The 21,133-nt window shown below is 42.3% G+C and overlaps 1 protein-coding gene across 3 annotated transcripts in view; it reads right to left on the bottom strand.

Annotated features, from left to right (window-relative positions):
- Positions 1 to 3,087: 3,087 nt before the first annotated feature.
- The window catches only part of LOC116065443 (E3 ubiquitin-protein ligase SMURF2), a 77,920-nt gene continuing 59,874 nt past the window's right edge, over positions 3,088 to 21,133 (bottom strand). For 2 of the 3 annotated variants that reach the window (XM_035996595.1, XM_031320967.2), the window contains exons 12-19: positions 17,609 to 17,810; positions 15,120 to 15,223; positions 13,899 to 14,013; positions 12,266 to 12,444; positions 9,867 to 10,125; positions 8,261 to 8,462; positions 4,413 to 4,488; positions 3,088 to 3,565 (exon numbers count right to left, since the gene is read on the bottom strand). In XM_035996595.1, coding sequence (XP_035852488.1) covers positions 3,466 to 3,565; positions 4,413 to 4,488; positions 8,261 to 8,462; positions 9,867 to 10,125; positions 12,266 to 12,444; positions 13,899 to 14,013; positions 15,120 to 15,223; positions 17,609 to 17,810 — 1,237 coding nt within the window. In that variant the 3' untranslated portion in view covers positions 3,088 to 3,465. The remainder of the gene's footprint in view (positions 3,566 to 4,412; positions 4,489 to 8,260; positions 8,463 to 9,866; positions 10,126 to 12,265; positions 12,445 to 13,898; positions 14,014 to 15,119; positions 15,224 to 17,608; positions 17,811 to 21,133) is intronic. The other variant, XM_035996596.1, reaches the window with a different exon arrangement.

Here is a 21,133-nt window from a genome sequence, read left to right as displayed (position 1 = left end):
ATTCTCAGCCAATATGATACTAACAAGCACCTGATAAATGGATCTAATGTACATAACTGCTAATGCCAAAGGACCCATTAAAGCACTCCTCTGTTGTAAATAACGTAACAATAATTCAGGTGAAAAAGCTTTTATGACATTTGAAACAGGAAGGACAGGACATATATGTGTACAAGGCCTTACATTGTTAGACAAAGGCAAGTTTAATTAGAACTAATTACACACAAAAATAAAATACTCTTACAAAATGATAGTGTTAACATACATCAAATTGCATCAGTCAGCTATGAGAGATATAGTCCTGCTAGTGGATCATGCTATTAAAAAAAAAAAAAAAAAAAACTTGTTTAATAAAAAGTTCTTCAATGAGAGGCAGCTACAGGGCGATGCTGAGCGGTGTAGTGAAGGAACAGACAGTAGGGCCATCAGCTTGTGCACTGGACTTAAAAGGCGAATGAGTATCTGCTCGAGAAGTCACCATTAAATACACAAGGCAACCTCATTCTGTTTGTGTGCAATTCCTCTTTTCATTTCTCTACTTAAGTTAAAGATAAATTACAGGTCGTTTGATCCACATATATGAACAATATCTTTTTACTGTACAAAGCACCATCTGAGGACACTTCACCTTGCATACACTTGTCCACGTAAAAGAATGAAAATTCAGTTCAGTTCATTTTTATTTTTTTTTGTAGTGTATGCAAATGTTAAGAACAGTCCACGGTCATAGAGATTACTAGACAGGCAGCATCTTTTGAAAACATTCAAGGATTTCATTTTTAATCGTAGAAAACAATCCCCTCCCCCCCTCCCCCCCCTTTCTCTAAATAAAAACATCACTGATAGGACTGTGTATCAGGCTAAAACAGGATTCATCTCATTCAGTTCCCTTTCAATCAAAAGCACATACGGACACATGCAACGACTGTTGGATGCTAATGGTCTGCTGTGGGCACAACGATTCAAACAAGACTTTTTTTTTTTTATCCCTTAAATATTCAGGAAATCAAGACAAATGGTCAGAATTAGTTTCTCTTCGGTCGTAAAATCAAAGGAAGTTACAAACTACATATGACATCTCCTGAGAATGTGGCTAGCTAGAGCTCTTGATTACTTGGAAATATTTTGTGGCCACAAACAGGTGTGAGCGTGAGTAGTGTAGTGTGCACCTTAAGCAGTAGTATATCAGTGAGTGAAGGCTGTTTTATGCTTCTGCGTCAACTCCACGCCGTCGTGACCCTTTCGGAGTTCTGCGTCGGGGTTGAACGCGTTTCTTTGCATCGCGGTGCATTTCACCGCCAGAACGCTAGGGGGGGGGGGTTTCCGGAGGGTCAATTGCGAAACTCTGCCATTTCCGACGAAAGAGAGAGAGCCAGTTTATGTCATGTTAGCAAGCAAACTTTAGCACAACTGCCCACAAAGTACTGCTTGCTGGCGAAGTGCTAATTTCAAAACGTTCCTGACATATAGACACTTTACAAACGGATAACCCCGTCATTGGAACCAAAATATGTCTGAGTTTATTTGCAAAGCTGATGTCAGTGAACTAGCATGTTGCTACTCCCCACAGTAGGCTGCTGGAAACACCCACTATCAACACACAGGACGACGTGACCAATCACAGTCCTTGCGGTCGCCTCAACGCAAAGTTAACATTTTTTGGAGGTGCACGTCGAGCTACGGCGGAGGGCTCAGAGGGGAGTTCGCATTGACGCAGAGGGGCCTGGCGGGGTATGTCGTCGATTCGACGCAGAAGCATAAATCAGCCATAAGGTTGCCAATACAAAGACAAACGTTAATGCTATTTAGCACCACATGGCTAGCAGGTAGTAGAGGTTTTTCTCCCCCCCCCCCCAACAATAACAATGTAGAGGCAGCTCAAATTACAAAATGATGAACTTTGGACTCTTCTCAACAGAATACCATTTGAAATTAATGGTAGGTGTCATGCCAGTGCCATGCCCAGCTACAAATGACGAAAGTGTTAATAAAAGGGTAACAGTAGTGAAACATCACACCACCATGTGTAGCGCCAGAATGAAATCAGTAGATTTTAAAGGGTCCGCTCAAGACTAGGCATGGGCCGGTATGAGATTCTGAAGGTATGATAACCTTCAGCAAAAATATCACGGTTTTTACGGTATTGCAATTACAGCTTTAAAATGTATTATTTTCAAAACACACTGCAAATTGGCAGGGAGATGGATTTCAAAACTGCACTTTCTGTGAACATTTTTAGTGGTTTTGAAACGAGGACTTTTCTCAAACCGCGCTATACCTTGAAACCGGTAACCGGCCCATGTCTACTCAAGATTAGCAAAGATTCATTCATTCAAAAATGATTATGGCACTCCGAGGACATTGTGTGTTTCAGATTTGTTTTGCTCTGTGAGACATACCTCTCCTTGTACAGTGAGAGAGAGGTTATGTCACGAAATAAACCACAAGCATTCTTGAGTGAAATTCACTCAAGCTTAATTCTGTTTTCACAAATTATCTTCTATAATTTAAACACTTAGAGATCTTAATTTTTCTGAAACGATGGATAGGGGTTTCTGAAAGATATCAGCAATAAATTATATATATTATATAGAATTTTATTGTTTCTTTTTCAATTTTCCCTGTTTTATAAAAATAACACATTTCAAGCTATTCATTCACTTATTCATCTTCAAAAGAAAACTAGCTGTCAAACATGTGAAATATGTTTTGGGAATGCAGCGCTACTCGTTGGGCGGCGACTCAGGAGCAGAAGTCCCTGCTGCTGTCTTTGGAGAGGGTTGTAAACAGTCGGGTTTCTGCCTAATTCAGTCTCTAGTCTTGCCCTCTCATCCGCACACATCCCTGTTTTCCAGCCTTGGTATTACTGATAGCCCCGATGTGATCGCTCTGAGGCACCAAACAGCATGAGTCATGCACACTCTGCATACAAATTTAGTGTTTCCAAGTGGTTGTGGGAACCATTACTAACCCTGTGCTCTAGCAAACAAACAAACAAGTAAGTCTCGTTAATGTCGTTTCAGAGTGGACTGACCTTGTGTTCTGCTTGGTAAGATGGAGCATTGCTACATTGAATACAGTCTTTTTTTTTCTTTCTTTTTTAAATGCTAAAATGAACTTAGAAAAAAAAGGGAAGAGCCAGCAACTTTTGCAGGTTCCACGAGTTAGTAAATAGTCTGAGTTATTAGCAGCTGAAGAGATCCTTTTCAATGATAAAAAAAAAAGACACATAGGAAGGCTGGAGGGTCTTAAAAAAAATACCCAGAGTCAGATGACATTTTCTTGATCTTCTTTGTCCAGCCTCCATTATCTTGGCCACATGTCCCCAGGAAGTATAGGCGGCCCTGGGCGAAGCAACCGTGGATGACCCCCGTGTTGAGTGGATTGATTTGTAGGGGGGGGGGGGGGGGCTCATTATGGCCGTGCTGCTTCTGGTTGTTGCGGAGCTCTGCCTGAATCAGTGACTCACTCCACAGCAAAGCCGCACGTCTCCTCGATGGCAGTGAGCAACTTGTCGTACAGTTTGTCATAGTGCTCGTAGGGAGGAATGTCAATCCGGTTGAAACTGGGAAAACAGAAGAATAATATAAATCACTACACAACTCCAGACCAAAGTAAACGTAACGGGTAGGAGTGGGAATCACCAGAGGCCTTACAATACGATAGCATCACAATACTTATGTCACGATACGACATTATTGCGATTTTAAACATATTGCAATATTCTGCGATATATTGCAATTCATTACCTTTTTTCCAACTTCTAATTTTTCCCAATTTCAAATGATGTCCCCAAAAGGAAACTTTGTCAACATCTGTTTTATCTAAAAAATAAATTTTTAAGAGTTTGTTCATCTCACTTCAATTGTATTGCTCCAAAATGGGATCGTCAAGCAGACAAACTGACCAACACATATATAATAAAAGATCGATACTTGGCGTCTGTGTATCGATACAGTATTGCCACGGAAAATATTGCGATACTATGCTGTATCGATTCTTTCCCCCCACCCCTAGTAACGGGGTTAGGTAAAAAAAAAAAAAAAGGCTGGGTACCAAATTCAATACTTTTTAGGCACCGACCGAATTGCCTCCTTAGTGTCGCGTATCAAAAAATGCCTCTTCATTCAATACCCAATTTCAATACCTAAGGAGCAAAGCTCGTCAGCTAGCCAATAAGCACGCAGCATGCTTCTACTAAGATCTAATAATGTCTGTGATTGGCTGTCTATCGTTACACGTCGTACAGACACGCAGGAAAAACTCCACGTTACACAGAGACGGGGCTCACGTAGTAGGAGCTGAAAAATAAATAAAGATGTATGCCGTATTGTGTAATGTTGTAATTTATTTTTGTTAAAGCTTTAGTGTCAAACAGTCTGAAAATGATACAAAGCTGACAGTTTCCTCACCAGGTGTGGGCTTTGGGCAGGTTGTTGGTGCTGGCATCAATCTGGTGGATGGTAAAGAGCCGAGGGCCAGCAGCACCTGTACAAACACAATAGGTTTAGTAAGAACACACACCTGCTCTGCACTGTGAAGAAATGTATGTATTCTCTCTTTGACATTTCCAGGTTCCAGACTCAACGTATTTACAAGTTGCTTGGATTCTAGTTGGTTATTTTGGGATCTAAAAAGTCAACTAAAAAACAAATCAAGATGCTCAAACTAATAGACTGGTAAAATTCAGATGCCAAAATTTAAACTTGAACATCCAGGTGAGTAAGGGTGATCAAACACATCAGGATCCACAAGAAAGAAAAGTTGAAGTGAGTGACTATAAGCCTGAATTTGTTAAAAGTGTTTTGAAAGTACACAACTCGAAATGAGTCTGACATTTTTTTTTTTAAATTCACGCATTTGTTTTTCAAAGTAAAATATTTCAGTGCTATAACTTCAGTGGTATCTAAAATCAAACATTACATATTCAGTAGTGGTTAAATGAGATTTCCAGTTGCTTATAAAATGATAATTATCATGGCCTTTCTCTGCTTCCATACAATAAGAGACAGCGTGGAAATATATAAGCTGAAACAGAAGGCATCTAAACTTGTCATTATTGACTCAGGTGAGTCATTTGTAACATTTTTCATTTTTTTAGTTCATCTTTAGCTTAAAGAAACAAAAAAAAAAAAAAGAACATTATGGACGGACTTCCTTTGTTACAGTAAATCACTTGTTATGGTGCAACAATCTCCTGATGTTTTCTCTTATTGAAGTAAAATCCCTTTATTTCATTACATATTCAGATGGTTCTGACAATAGTCCTAACAATACATAATACTGCACAGTATTTAGATCCCAACAGCACTAACTGAGTTGACTTTGCCCCTTGACTGTAGCCATGTGTCCATCTTTTAGATGTTTTTTTTTGATAATTTTTTGCCATTTTAGGCCTTTGTTTGATAGGACAGCCTAGACATGAAAGGGGAGAGCGAGGGGGAAGCGTATTTACGAATCCTACTATGGCCACGCCAAGACTCGCCCTTCAATAGCATTCACACACTCCTATTGGCCAGGCGTCCATGCTTATGCAAGGTAACGTAACCCGATTTGTACAGGTCCTATCCCCTGACCAATCAGCTATCCTAACCTTAACCACTCAAAGTCAATGCCTAACCCCATCCAATCGAGCTGCTTCGTAGGGCGTGGCCATAGCAGGATTCGTAAATACGTGAGGGGGGATGACATGCAGCAAAAGGGTCGCAGGTTGGATTTTAACCCGCGGCTGCTGCAGCAAGGACTGAGCCTCTGTACACTGGGCGCACGCTCTTCCAGGTGAGCTACCCAGGCACCCCACCTTTTAGATCTTTTGATCAAGAAAGGAGTAGTCTAGGCATTATGCAACATGACCCCACCCAAATTGCAACAGAAACTCTTTCAACTGATCTAGTCTCATAAAAGTCTCCTCTATAACATATTAAAAGTCCTAAAAGGGGTGGAAAGTACTGAAAAAAACTGTAATCGGTGATGCCCCTGTTTCCCATTGCAGCCCATGTTAAGCAGAGACACTACAGGTGAATAGGGAAAATATTTTAACTAAAGGTGTGGACACAGAGCCGATGTCCAAACGTCGGCAGAAAAGGCAGTTGGACTGATCAGTCTCCCCAAATTGGTCAAAAAAGTGCCTCAGAACACACCGAACAGACTCGAGTCACTGACCTCGCCAGACTGTCCGACGGCCGATTATCGGGTTGGTGTGTTCACACCTTAACAGATATCGCCATGAAACTTACCCAGTTGATTTTTTACATTAAGGCACTCATTTTTGTATTAGGGCCCTGACACACCAACCAGACGGGCCGACCGTCGGTAGAAAAGCCAGTCGGACTGATCAGTCGGGTCCCGAGGTCCAAAAAATGCCTCAGAACACACTGAGGCGACGCCGACTTGAGCGTACGCTCTGCGCGTGCGCGAAACGTAATACGTCTCCATAGCAGCAGGCGGCGCTGCTCTGTATTGTTTCCATTAACAGTCTGATTATTTCCCAGAAAATGAAAACCGGCAGCTGATTGGACGAACGCGTCACATGGTTCTTTTTTCTCCGGAAATTCACCCCCAGACTGTCATGGCGGCTCGTTCAGAATACGATCTCATATTGGACTAAAATAGTTCACCGAAACGTGTTTCTGAAAACATTTTAAGAGAGAAATAGGCCGTGCAGTTGCTGAATCTGTCTTCATTTCAGATCAACAAAGGTCAGTTTAAAAGATTTTCGTCAGATTTTGAGAGGCTCATCCGCTCCCCATTTCCGGGTGAGTCCCGACTGTCCTGTCTCTGACTGAACATGTCAGGTCGGCCCAAATGAAGGCCGACGGCTCCTCCAACGGACGCCGGCACGGGACACACGGAACAGACTCGAGTCACTGACCTCGCCAGACGGCCCGACGCCCGATTATTGGGCTGGTGTGTCTCCTCTCTTATAAGATTTCTGAACTTTTATGTTTAATTTTGCAAATGAGGCATTATCTAACTAAATATGTGCTCATAGGTTTATATGTTATAGAGGAGACTTTGTGAGTAATAAACATTTGTCTGATTTTCTGTTGCAATTTGTGGGAGATTTACCCCTTTTTTTCTCACAAGATGCCTTGTACTAGAACGCTATGTTATATAAGGTGTTTAAGGGCGCTGCCTGCCTGTGGATCACGGTGTACTCCTCATGCCTCTGGGCAGCAACGTCTGCCAGGACGGACCCATTGAACCGCTGCGCTACACGCAGCCTCAGGGTTTATCTCGGGTCAGAGAAACCCAGACACACAGAGAAGCTAAGAATCCCAAACACACAGCCTACACTGTGTTGACAGGAGAAGGGGCAGCGAAAACATTTTCGTAGGAGAAACTGAATTACGTCTTTCCTGTTACGTCATTTCCGTCCTGACAGACAAGATGAGATGTGCCCCAGATTGCCTGGAGCCCCACAGAGGAGGTCTGCAGCCAGACCCTGTTGGGTTGACAGAGCCTGTGAATGTAGAGCAATCTGTGTGCACGACAAAGGAACAGCAAGGGCTGCCACACCTTTCGTACATCATGGATCCGACATCACATTAACATTCTTTTTGTATCTCTGAGTGCTCACTCTGGTCTCCATCTCACAAAGAAGGCAATTCACACCAAGCTTTCTCAGGAGTGGTTTCATACGTAGGACTTTCTTGCATTTCTTGCATAACAATGCACCCATTTACATAGCACAGCCACTGTAAGGTTTAGGTGCAGCACCCTGGCCGTTTTGGGCAGCACCTAAGCTGAATGAATGTAGATCTGATTGTAGTTGGAATTCTTTTAAAGTTTTGTCTTTAAGCTTTTGTTTGTTGTTTATTATCTGCTTTAATTTTTTTTTTTAAATGTTTTAGACAAATATATGTTGAGAATAACGCTCCAAATGATGTTAAAAAGAGACGCCAAAACTACCACAAAGGGACACAAACCGACAACAAAGAGATGCAAAATCCCACAAAGGAAAAATGTATGGGGGAATGCCATTTTTAATTTATTTTTTTTTATTGTGGAAGGACGCCTAAACTTGCTCCCCGGACGCTGTATGTATAGCTGTCCACTGCTCCTAATACTTAGGATGGGTTAAAATGCAGTAATAGAATTCCACTACATTGTACTGTGTGTATGTGACGATTAAGAATAAAGTTTGATCCTTTAGGTTTGATCCTTTTAAACCCCTCGCCAAATACGTGCACCTAAGTCTTCCACAAACTGAGGTAAAACACTGCATGACAAAACAATATGTGTGCACAGGTGTTTTTACCTTGGAGGGCCTTGAATCCTTGCAGGGGAACTCTGGAGGAGCCGGTGACAAACTGCAGCAGCCGGGCTCTGCGCTCCTCATCGAAGGACTCCACAGCTTTCCAGAACCATTTGACAATGTTGCTTTCTGGAGTGCAGTGTTTGAGCCGCGTGTTGGACTTCCAGTCGTTGATGTCAATTTTACCCAGGCCACATACAATCAGCTGCAGGAGGAAAGAAGTAGACAGGGTTGTGAGTGTCGTGAAATCGTTTCAATATATTGAACTAAATGTGCTTGGAGGGAAATCTAGATGTGTCTACGATTCTCTAAATCTACACTTGGATTCAATTTTCGATTTAAACCTTAATTTTTCAACAGGGACGGCAACGCCACAATAAGATGGCCGGAGGGTACTTTGCAACAACAGTTTGAGTTTCTCAGAGTTTACGAGGTGCAGTTAAATGCACCATTAACCCACGTGCTTTACCTTTGTTGTTTGTTCACATCAAGGGCACAGGTTTTGTTTCAACACTGAGGGACACATTTATTTATCTTTTAAAGAATCAGAATCAGAAAGGGCTTTATTGCCAAGTACGTTTTTTACACATACAAGGAATTTGTCATGGTGTTGTTGGTGCATGTCACACATTCTCTAAATATAAGAAGGATAAAAATAATATAAACAATATAAGTATAAACATATACACACAGTATGTATGAATAAAGATAAAAAATAAATGTAAAATAAATAATAAGTATTGTAGTGTAGTAATGTATTAATGTAATGTAATCTAGTAATGTATTGTGATGTTTCCTCTGTTTTCTGTTTTAGTATTCCCACTTGTGCATTTTGTTTAGAAATGTTTGTAGAATTTCTATTCTATTTTTCAATTTCGAAATAAATATTTGATCACAAAAAACATTGGGGGGGGGGGGGCACATAATAACGGCAGGGGTTGTACTCCATCAAACACTTATTTCCTGCATTATGGTGAATTTTATTATGCAACAATTTATGGTGTAAATCTCTTTATTTATGTTAAAAACTTTCTGCAAATGTAACCCATCAGGCGCGTTTCTTGGTTGTTTTTTTAGGAATCATGTACATCTCAACAACAAATCTGTTCCACGTTGAAGCCAGAGGCTCCAAAGTCTAAATCTACATAAGTCTATCTTTAGATTTCACGGCCCCGTTGTGTTCTTTAACCCACCAAAGTTGCAAAGTAGACACAGTTCTTGTTTTCCGTACGTTTTGAGCCCCCTGAACAGTTGGGGAGTGGGTTGTCTTTCATACAAATACAAATCCCCCCCGAAATCTACGCCTATGGTTCACATAACTCGCTCACGGGGAAGGCAAAATGTTGCCACATGGTGACTTCAGAAAAGCAGGACGATTTATTTTAGTTCTGTTGTTTCTCCGTTATCTCCGACTACAGAATACAAATAGCAAGCATAATAGACATTTTTGTTAATTTAATTGTCAGAAATAGCAAGAAAATGCATAGGTTTCTGTCAAAAAAGACAGACTCAAAAAGACAGACTCATTGCCTTGACTGTACGCGCAGTATGCTTACTGCTGTGCGTGGTAGTCCAAAGAGATGTGATTATGGGAAATGAATTAAAGTACCTCTAGCTCCTTTTCATCGAAGGCCTTCAGCAGGTGTTGGGGGATGACCTCATTGAAGCCCTTCTGCAGAGCCAGGAACTGGGCCTCTATGCCTCGCAGAAAACGCCAGTTGACGTAGAGCCGCACGTACTCCTTCTTGGTGTCCTGGGTGACGGGGATGCTCTTACCGTTGGGCTTGAGCTCATGCTGGATGATCTCTCCATAAGCATTGTGTTCCACGCAGAAGGTGTGGTCCAGCACACCTGTGATGTCGTTGTCCCTGAAGAGAGACAAACATCGGAATGACTGTTTTGAGGGCAAAAACAGGCGTTAGCACACCGTTGGTAACAAATACAAGGTGCTTGTCATGCCGATGAAATCTGATGAGTTGCTTTTTGTTGAACGCGTGCTGATCGGTGAAACCAGCCGATGAGTTTAAAACCTACACGTGGTCTGAAAACTTAGTGCTTAGAGACCACTGATGTTAAAAATCTTCAAAAACCCTGGGGGGCGCTGTCATCAAACGGTAGGAGACAGGTTTGGATTTGGGCTAAATGACTCATCAGTTGGTAGAAAATACAAATGTATAATTTGGCGTTTTTCCATTACATGGTACCTGCTCGACTCGCCTCACTGTGTGTCCGTTTTCCACTGCAGATTTTAGTACCGCCTCAGTGTGGCTGGTCGTCTTATTTAGCGGCGCCGCAGTAAACTGCTGTGAGCTAACGCGACACACACACACACACACAGAACGTGTGGAAGGTGTGTTGTTGTTGCCACAGCCAGAAGACACATTTAGTTTCTAAAGAAGCTGGAGGCAGCAAAAAAAAAAAAACAGCTGGCTAAACTATTTAAAAATGGCGGGTTTGTTCAGGACACCCCCCTCTGTCACTTTCACGTCACCTTTTGGTATCGGCTCAGCTCACTTGGAACCTCGACTGAGGTGGTACTAAAAAAAGTACCTGTTAGCAGGTACCAGGGACTTTTTATCATAATGGAAAACCAAAAAAGGTGAGTAGAGTCGAGGTGAGCCATCATGAATTTTACACTAAAATTGCACATTTTCTTCTCTTGAATGTTAGATTCAGTACCATCAATCAATCAGTCAAACTTTATTTATAGAGCACTTTAAAACACCCAATGTTGACCAAAGTGCTGTACAGAAGAATAAATAAAAGACCATGGTGCGTTATGATTTGTCTCTGATTTGGGTTTCTGCACACATCATTGCAGTTTGTATGAGCGTTTTTTTTGTGTTCTAATAACCGTAGAATAGAACACGTGTACATTTTTCTTAATGAGGCCATAAAACACAATCTGCTTCCTTATTTATGTTCTCTACGGACTCCTAAAACTATCGATAGCTTCAACTGTTGACTATTTTGTTTTGTTTTTAGGATTACTTTTCCTTTTATTCCCCTCTTTCTTCATTCTTTATTTTCTCCCCTCATTTAATTGTTCCTTTCTTCTGTCCCTTTTTTTATTTTTATTTTTTTAAGATAATGTTTTGGGCATTTTTAGGCCTTTATTGACAGGACAGCTGAAGACATGAAAGGGAAGAGAGTGGGCGCCCGGATAGCTCAGTTGGTAGAGCGGGCGCCCATATATAGAGGTTTACTCCTTGCTGCAGTGGGCCCGGGTTAGACTCCAACCTGCGTCCCTTTGCTGCATGTCATTCCCCCTCTCTCTCCCCTTTCACGTCTTCTGCTGTCCTATCAAAATAAAGGCTGAAAATGCCCAAAAAATAATCTTTGAAAGGGGAGAGAAAGGGAATGACATGCAGCAAAGGGCCACAGGTCGGAGTCGAACCTGGGCCCACCGCGGCGAGGAGTAAACCTCTATATATGGGCGCCCGCCCTACCAGCTGAGCTATCCGGGCGCCCCTTCTGTCCCGTTTTTTTTATAGACTTTGCGTTTTATTTTTTTGCCAAGCCCCTTGATGGTCTTTTTACTTAATTTTTCGTATATGTAAAACTGTTGTTTTTTACACGGCTAAATAAAAAAATAAAAACCTACGTTTTACAAATTATGTACGTCATTCCTCGAACCCAAATACGTTTTTGGTGAAATTAAAGATTATAAAAACAGGATTAAGAACTATTTGACCACTCAATGTCCACATTCTGTTACTGAACACATCATTAATATTTGATGAAGTCTTTGTTTTTTTCTTTAAAGGGAAACTTTTTATGCTGCTGTTTTGGCCAGGACTCCTTTGTCTCAATGGGAACATTCCTGGTAAAATAAACACATCTACTTTGTCATGCTCGTATCAAATGTAGACTGTGGACAGGAATGCAGAGCGTAACGTCGTGTTTGATGTGTTGAAATCTGTGATTCAGAAATCCTCTTTCACTTTTCATTTCCACAGAAAGGTCAGGACTGTCGTTGACTTCTATGTAACGGTGTTGTGTACGTACAGGATCCACACGAGGCTGTTGTGCAGGTCAGGGTCAACAGACTCCATGTCGTCCAGAGTGATGGGTTTACCCAGCAGCTGTTTGTAGAAGGGCAGAGTGAAGCCTCCGTCTATGTAGTGGCCATGGAACACTGCCATCCCCATGATACGGCCCACAAAGTGAAAGTAAGACAAGTGCTCCTGAGGGGAGACAAAACATCTTTAGTTTCCAAATGAAGAGACAGTGTTGAGTTACCAGAAGAGCTGAAAGAACAAAGTACACTACAGGTCAAAAGTTACATTCAGTCCTTCCAGAAAAATGCGGAGTTTTTTTGTGATTGTTGCGGGCAAAAATCCTTGATTATGTGGCACGTTTTCTTAAAAAATGCGATGGAATATGCGGGATATTTATGCAATTTGCGAAGAAAGAAATTGCGAGAACTTGCAAAAACTGCGGTTTCATCATGGCTTCATCGCGGGGTTTGCAGCTTCTCGATGATGTTCACGTCGCGTAATTACGTCACTTCATAACGTTCCCAGGGCAACAGGGGAAAATGGCTGCTCTTGTGTGAAGTAAACGCAACATTTTTCAAATTTCTGCTAAGATATGTGTGACTTGTTTGCAATGAAAATGCAGGGATTATGAAATCATGCAAGCCCCGCATATTTTGCGCAGAAATCGGCAATTTTTGTGGCGAAAGTGCGGCGTATTTGAAAAAATGTGGCTCCCACTTAAATATGCGGACTTTGGCTGATTATGCATTGAATTATGCGATCGCATAATCGCGTTTTTCTGGAGGGACTGTACATTGGTGTTTTTCTTCTTTCCTTCAACAATGACTATTTTTTATTTATTTTTTGGGGTATTTCTGCCTTTATTGGATAGGAATACTGAGATATGAAAGGATAGAGCGAGGGGGGGGAAGACATGCAGGAAAACCATCACAGGTCGGACTCAAACCCTGGACCTTCTGCATCGAGGAATAAACCTCTGCATATGTGCGCCCACTCTACCAACTGAGCTCACCGGCCACGCAACAATGACTATTTTAACATAGATTAAAACAGTATCATTCAGACACCACATTTATTATTTACATTTGAAATAGTTTTGGCCCCAAAAGAAGAAGAATTAAACTATATGAGAAGATGTATTTAGTCGATGTCCCCACAATGTTGCACGACCGAGGAGAATACTGATGTAACCATTTCTTCTCCACATAAATACCCTTCGATTTGGAATTGGTTTTCCAGTCCAGAAAATCGTGATCATTATTGAACCACAACTGTAATTGGGTTCTAAATATTTTGGATAGTGTTTTTTCTTTGGACCCTCTGATGAATGAACCCATTTAAAATAATGAACCAATTGAAGTTTTTGCTAAAAATCACACCAGTCTCCATTGCCGTTAGAACATAGAGTTATAACTAATGTTGCTGCTATGGCACGGCAGGCAAGAAAAGACATATTCAAGACCTTTGGAAATTCATTTCAAGAGGAAACTCTCTAAGACGTTCCAAGACTTGCAGATGCCCTGTTGATCCAAAACTTCCTTCTCTAAGAAGGTCATTTTTAGAGTCTGCATGTCAATGCCATGCAACATAAAAACACGTTTTTCTTCTTCTATGTGCTGTCAATAATGACTGTGACTCACGGGGTTGACGGCAGAGTCTGGGTTTATCTGCAGTGTGTAGATGTCATCCCGGGAGTACTGGAACAGGCCGTAGTACGGGTTCAGCATCTCGTGCGACAGCAGATAGAGCCACTCCCTGCACACAGTGCAACACAGACGCACAGAGGTCAGGCAGGAGGAAAAAAAGACTTACAACTGGAACATCAGAGTTCAGAACACGCAAACAGGGCTGCAACTAACGATTGTTTTCATTGTCGATTAATCTGTCGATTATTTTCTCGATTCATCAATCAGTATTTTCGTCTATAACAGAGATCTTCAACAGGGGGTCCGGGGCCCCTAAGGTGTCCTCAGAGTCACTGCAGGGGGGTACTCCAAATTATTGTCAATTCTTAAAAGTTTTTTCAAAAATTAAAATGTCTTAACATAATTCCATCATATTATTAACAAATAAATCCCCACTGACGATAGGCTTACTGGCCCATAGTTAAGGTCGTCACTAAGATAGCCACCCACAGATACAGTTCATCCTAAAGATTCACTGTGCCACACTGCCACTGTGTAACATTAAAAGATGATTTATAAAGTCATGCCAACAATTGTTATTTTAATAGCTTAGTATTCTATGCAAAAAAAAATTGTAAAATGTCTAAAGGCTTTAGGCTGCCCTACGCGTTATTGCAGGCCCAGTTTAATATGCAACTTCATTTTATGCAACATATGTAGTAGGGGGTCCCTGCTCGGTCTCTCTTTCAGTTAAGGGGTCCTTGGCATAAAAAACGTTGAAGACCCCTGGTCTATAAAATGTCAGAAAATGTTTTTAAAAAATGTGGATCAGTGTTTCCCAAAAGCCCAAGATGACATCCTCAAATGTCTCGTTTTGTCTCCAACTCAAAGATATTCAGTTTACTGTCACAGAGGAGAGAAGAAACTAGAACAATATTCACATTTAAAAAGCTGGAATCAGAGAATTTTGACTTTTTTTAAAAACAAAATCACTCAAACCGATAGTTGCCGATTATTTTATTAGTTGACAACTAATCGACTAATCAATTCATCTTTCCAACCCTACATGCAAACTTAAACTGATGAAGAAATTAATCCACACCACACAAAACAATGGTGAAGTTCTTAGGCTCCTCCACTAGGAGGCAGACTGCTGTGTAACAAAAGTCAGTATTTACAGAACCAAAGTCTGTGTTTTTCAATGTACCATGCTCTTCTTTTGCTACGGCTTCTTACCTGGCCACTCCTCCATAATCGAGCCCCTCCTCTCCTCTGAACTTCACCATTAGCCTTTTCCACAGGTCCTTCGGCCTCATCTTCATCACCTGGCGATACGACTCCTGCAACACAGAGGCAAACACACGCACATGCCACGCGTCAAAGACAGAAACGGCAGCAGTCAAGACAGCAGGTTTAATGTATGGTCCTCAAAGGAGAATGAGTTTAAGAAAAGCCATTCATCAGTTTGGAACATCACAGGTGAAGGGTCCTGCCTCTGGGGGTACTTGACAAAAATCATGTCTGACCAGTTCCAGGCACATTAGGGCGTGGCGGTCCATCAGGACCAAAACCTCACGCCATAAAAACGGTTTCTTCCAGTCTGCTGTCAGCCTCATCAACAAGGCCCCCGGAACCCCCCCCCCCCGCCCCCCCGCTGACATTGACTCTCAGTCTTACATCCTGGACTCTCAACTAAGGAAGCTAAGACATGGAATAAGCTGTCCACTGAGCTAAAAGCAATACAAAATAATAAGCTTTTTAAAATTAAACTGAAGAAGTTTTTAATTGATGATCCAACCTGTAGTCACAGATAGGAGTGGGGTGGGGTGGGGGTGTGTGTGTGTGGGTGTGTGTGTGTGTGTGTGTGTGTGTGTGTGTGTGTGTGTGTGTGTGTGGGGGGGGGGGGGGTGTACAGATGGATGTGCCTTGTATGTTTATGTACTTTATGTATTTTAAAGTGGCAATATTTCACTTTTTTTCTGACTGTTTAAAAAGCGACCCGTTACCGGATAAGCGGAAGAAGATGGATGGATGGATGTTTAAAAAGCCCTTCTAGGGACCATTGGAAATTAGCAATAGCTATAAATGCTGTGATGCTGTACATTGGAGATTTGTTGCACAAATGTCTATGTCTTAGCATCTGTCTATTCAAATAAACATGAAACGAAATGGAAAAAAATATATACCTGTCCTCTGTACATTCCGAAACTTTTCACTCGACATTTGCGCATCCTGCACTAATCCATACAGCCTCATTTTTGTTATTTGTTTCTGTATTTATTGTTTGTTTATTTCATATTAATGTTTATGTATGCACCAAGAAGCAAGGGAAATTCCTCGTAAGTGCTACTTACAATAAATAAATCCATTGCGGATTCTGATGGTAAACATGGCGACTGCTAGACCGACATTTGAAATGATTTTCCAAAACGGGAGCGAAGTTAAAAGATAGAAAAACAAGGCAGTTGATCTACTGTAGCAGTGTTGAAAGAAATGAGAGAGATGCAATGTGGCGTTACACGAGTCCTTTCCATTCGGCTCTCTGTTGTGAGGCTCAACCAGTGTTCATCATCCCATCATGTGCAGACAGCTCACAGCGTCACGGGGAGGGTTCATTTAAAGTGGATTAGGGGCAGTTATAATAAACACAGGCATAAGACTCTAACAACACAGCCGCAGGTTCCGCTGTGCCCCGCAGATACAGCAGACAACAGAGAGGTGCTGTGGGAGAAATGAGGATGTCTTATCTACGCCGAAAAAGTACACATCTAGGCATGTCTGACAGCCCACCAGCTAACACTTGCCTGTTCAGTCATACTGTAATGCTTCAGCTGGTCTGGAGACACTATGCAGTTATGTCTTAAGCTCAAGACGTCCTCTGCAGCCCCCCCGCTCCCACCCTTCTCTCTCTCTCTCTCTCTCTCGCTCACATTGAGATCAGCCAACAAAAATGTCTTCGTTCAGATTAACAGACGTGGCTGTTCCAGCACATTCCAGTGCATGTTTTATGAGGGTCATGCAGTCTGTTGCAGGTGTTGTTGCTCTGATGAAGGCCCCGTGCCTCCTAGATGCGGGGGGAAAAAAAGAAACTCCCCAGCTGAGAAAACGCACTTGAGAAAAATCCTCATCCACAAACAAGACGTCTGCTTTAGATTTTGAACAGACTGCCTTCACACATCATAGATAGCAGTGTGTGTGTGTGTGTGTGTGCGTGTGAGAGAGAGAAATCATTCTCACAGCCAAACCGCTACGGCCAATGACCTTTATGGGAGTAGACAAGAAAAACCTTCAGGGAATGTTTAACGTCGGTCGGTTGCATCAATAAATAACTTGCACAATTACACGCAGCTCTGCAGGTACAAAAGAAGGAGACATTTGTGCCGTTTGCGTCTATCGGAGGGCATGAAGTGCACTGGCATTGTTCGTAGATTGGGGGACGAGACAGAACTGCTTTTGTTTGTTGCTTACGGGGCCAAATATAGCTTTGTTGGCTGGAGATTTGGGGAAAACGAGGGCATGTGGTTGTGCAATGGAGCAAATATTAGATTAGATGTTTTTCTACCACGTTGTTATGCATTCTAATTAGTTTCACGCATGCTCTGGCTGAATTTCCCTCGGTGCGAAATTATTTTAGCACCGTTTCTGAGGGTCTCTAATAACAGGCCTCCCTTGTGAGCTTCAGACGATATGATGACACGACTGAGCTTGTTTCTTTCCATCCTCACCTCGAAGATCTCCTCGCGGGATACCTCGATGCGGCAGTGGCCGGCCTGAGGCTGCTGCTGGGACAGTTCCTGGCGGAGGATCTTGAGCTTCTGGACAAGGTCCCTCTTGTACTTGGGCACCGTGAGGCACTCGGCCTCCTCTGGGAGCTGAGCAGGGGACACCAGAGCCTGCTGGGCCTGATCCTTCAACTGGTTCTGACGACTGGGGAGGTAGAGAGGCCGAAAAGAGCGGCGTGGGAAAAAGGTGAGAGAGGTGAGGAGAAGAGAGGGAGAAAGGGGCCAAGAGAAAGAGACAGAGGGACAAGATTAAGGACAAAAAACAGGAAAGAACGTTCTGCAAATAGATCCTCTGTTGCTTTTGACTCATCATGTACACTTGAGGTAATGAACAGGGTCATCGAGGCCACCTGGCACATTTTACAAGTCCAAAAGTTTGTCTCAATAGATGGAGAGAGAGAATAGTGCCGGCACTGTTATGGATAGAAACTCACACCATGTACTACCCACCAAAAGAGTCTGGTCAAAATAGAGGGGTTTTTCTCCTCAATTTGTTTATTCATTTTTCTTTTACTTACTTATTATTTTTAGAGTTGGGTGGGCAGAGAAAGCTGTGCCTAATTGTATAATGAACTTTCATTCGTGTATTTTTGTGAAACTCAATAAGATCTGTTTCACCATATATACACATATGATGCTATAGAAATGTACAATTCCTATAAAAAATCATGTACATTCAGAGTTTTAACTTTCCTGCCGTTCAAATCATTTCTCATAACCATCTTCTTACTTTATTGGATGAACAGTGAAGCCAAATGTGCTAAAAAAACGAAAGAATGAAAAGCAGCATTTGATGAAACATTTCAAACACAGGAACAACGGAAGCGGTTAGCCACAGTGTCAACAGTGTGGCTGTGAACATCATCTGCGGTTAATGATGACAGAGGTCTCCACTCTGCCGTTTGATTGAGAAAACAAGTTTTGAACTAGGCGCTGTGTTCGGAGGGTGGCACAGTAGGGAGGCGCACAACACACACACACACACACACACACACACACACACACACACACACACAGAATCAAAAGAGCCTTTATGGAGCTGGCACTAAAGGATTATTTGCACAGTGGCCTTTTGAACTCCGGTGGGGGGTAGGGGGCATGATCGGCCCTGAGCAGGGTCATAAACACCAGACTCCAGAGCCGAGCACAGAGGGTGGTGGAAGCCATACACGTCAGTCTGACTGCATGGGATATGGATATGTAGGCTATAAAACTCTGAGTGATGCCAGGGTTTAACCCTTGTGTTGTCTTCCCGTCGACCAACAAGCAACTTTTTGTTTTTCTGGGTCAAAATTTTGAAATTAAAACTTTTTGGTCAACGTTTTGGTCTTCTTTTTCGACACTTGTAGCTCTCCCCCCCCCCCCCCCGTTTTTGGCACTTATTTCAACGTTTTTTTTCACTTTTATCCAATTTTTTTGGCACTTTTTCCTATGTTTTTGACGATTTTTTTCAACGTTCTTTTATCAATTGTTTTTTTTCAAATGCCATAAAATTGAATAAAACACCCAAATTCAATGAAAGTAGTGAACTGATAATTTACTTTACTAGTTGTATGGAACCATACACGTTGTTTTTTTTTCAATTTAGTTGAAAGAAACCCTAATTTGTTATATAGAAACTTTTTGAAAATGGGTCAAATTTGACCCGAGGACAACAGGAGGGTTAAATAAATACATTCAATGGAGCAAACAAACACAGGAGGAACCTTAAAAGGGTCATTATTCAACGCTATAGGGCAAATGTTTGTCAATTTCTGCCCACTAAAAATTCTGTTTTTGCCACTAATAGGCTCAGATTATTATTCTAAATGTCTGACAACATTATGAAAGGATCCCTACAGAGATAGACATTTTAGTTAAAGAGTAAGATCCTTTTAGTTTAACATGAAACAGCCCCGAAATTGCGATTGCCAAACTCACCAGACTTCATTTATATATGCAATACTTTCAGCGTATGTACAGTAGAGCCAGCACATTTCCACATGTAAATGAGTGAATGAAGGGTTTATTTCAACCAAACCAGAGTGGCGATTGTTGGAACAGTGGAAAGATGAACCAAGACGGCTTTTGATGCATTTCAGATGCATTTGAGCACGTCAGAGGCAAAACAGCACTTGTTTGTGTTTGTGTTCACTACTTTGTGAACGTAAATTGAAGGTGTGCAATTGTTACATTACACGTTAGAATGCAGCTTGTTTTGCCGCCACTGGTTGCAGCGGTCTTGCTTAACACTGGACCCGTTTTCAAAGATGGTTGTTCCCATCAGTCACTTCGACCTAGCCTGGTTGACACCAGACCCTTCTCAGTTGTAACTGAGAGTGGGTCTGGGGAAGCTTCATTCACAGCCCATTTCCAAAGGGGCATCACCAACGGACGCCACTCAAATGCCTCTGGGCGCAATTGGATAGTCCTTCAACCAATCAGACCAAGGATCCGGGTGACGTAGCAGCGACAGCGGCATCAACGGGTTGCTGCGCTTCAGTGGCTGTCATGTTGAACGTAAAACAAAAAGCTGCTTGAATTGGAAATGGGCTTGAATGGGCTCTTGGCCAGACTGACTTGCAGAGCAAATCTTAAATTTGCCGTAAGTTCGTGAGGGTTTTCCATGGCTATCTTCGACCCCAAAACATGGAAAAATAGGGTCTGGGTTAAAAAAAAAAAAGAAGTTACCCTTTAACTACAAGTTAGTTCACTCCATGACAGAATACAGTCTGAAAAGTATCCGCCCTATGGCTTGCATTCTCCTCTACCACAATGACAACTTCTCCTTAACAAAGTGACTGAGTTTGGTTTCTGGTGTCTGCCCAGCAGAATCCAGTTTGGCTTTTCAATCACTTCCTGCTATCCCAGAAAGCCACAGGGCCCCATAGGACACTCGAGACCTCCTGTTGAATCCCTTTATTTCCTGCAGACTAGACTCTTTGGGAGGGGAGGTAAGGGAGGGAGAGGGGGAGGCAGGAAAGGGCACTCTTCCGACAGCACCCAAACAGACAACTCAGAGGGTGGGAGAGGAGAGAGAGAGAGAGAGAGAGAGAGAGAGAGAGAGAGAGAGAGATGAGAGGACACAGAGCATCTCTTCCTGCACTTTCACCCATAAATCAAACATTCCTGCTCCGTCTCTGTTGCTCTTTCTCTCGTGTTGTGGGCCCCCAGAGTTCTCTCGTTCTCTTTCCAACTCCTGACTGATGAGCACGACTCTGGTGCATGTTACCTGAAGATGCTGCTCACTGCAGGGACAAGTCGGCGTAATAAAAGCAATGCTTTTGCTAGGCAACAAATCAAAAGCGTCTGGGAAATGACACGGTTATTTCTCATGCAACTGTACAGAGGGCAGTCCTGCAGCCAGGTCTTAAAAGCAGACAGGGATTCAGTTACCTATTGAACAGGGACCTTGACCAGTCGGGGGTGGGGGGTGGGGGGCTTGAATTCGGGAGAAGATTGCAACATCATAGGGAAAATATAACCAAA

The sequence above is a fragment of the Sander lucioperca genome, chromosome 21 (assembly GCF_008315115.2).
Source record: "Sander lucioperca isolate FBNREF2018 chromosome 21, SLUC_FBN_1.2, whole genome shotgun sequence".
NCBI lineage: Eukaryota > Metazoa > Chordata > Actinopteri > Perciformes > Percidae > Sander > Sander lucioperca.
The sequence above is the reverse complement of the archived record's forward strand: the minus strand, read 5'-3'. Positions and strand labels throughout refer to the sequence as shown.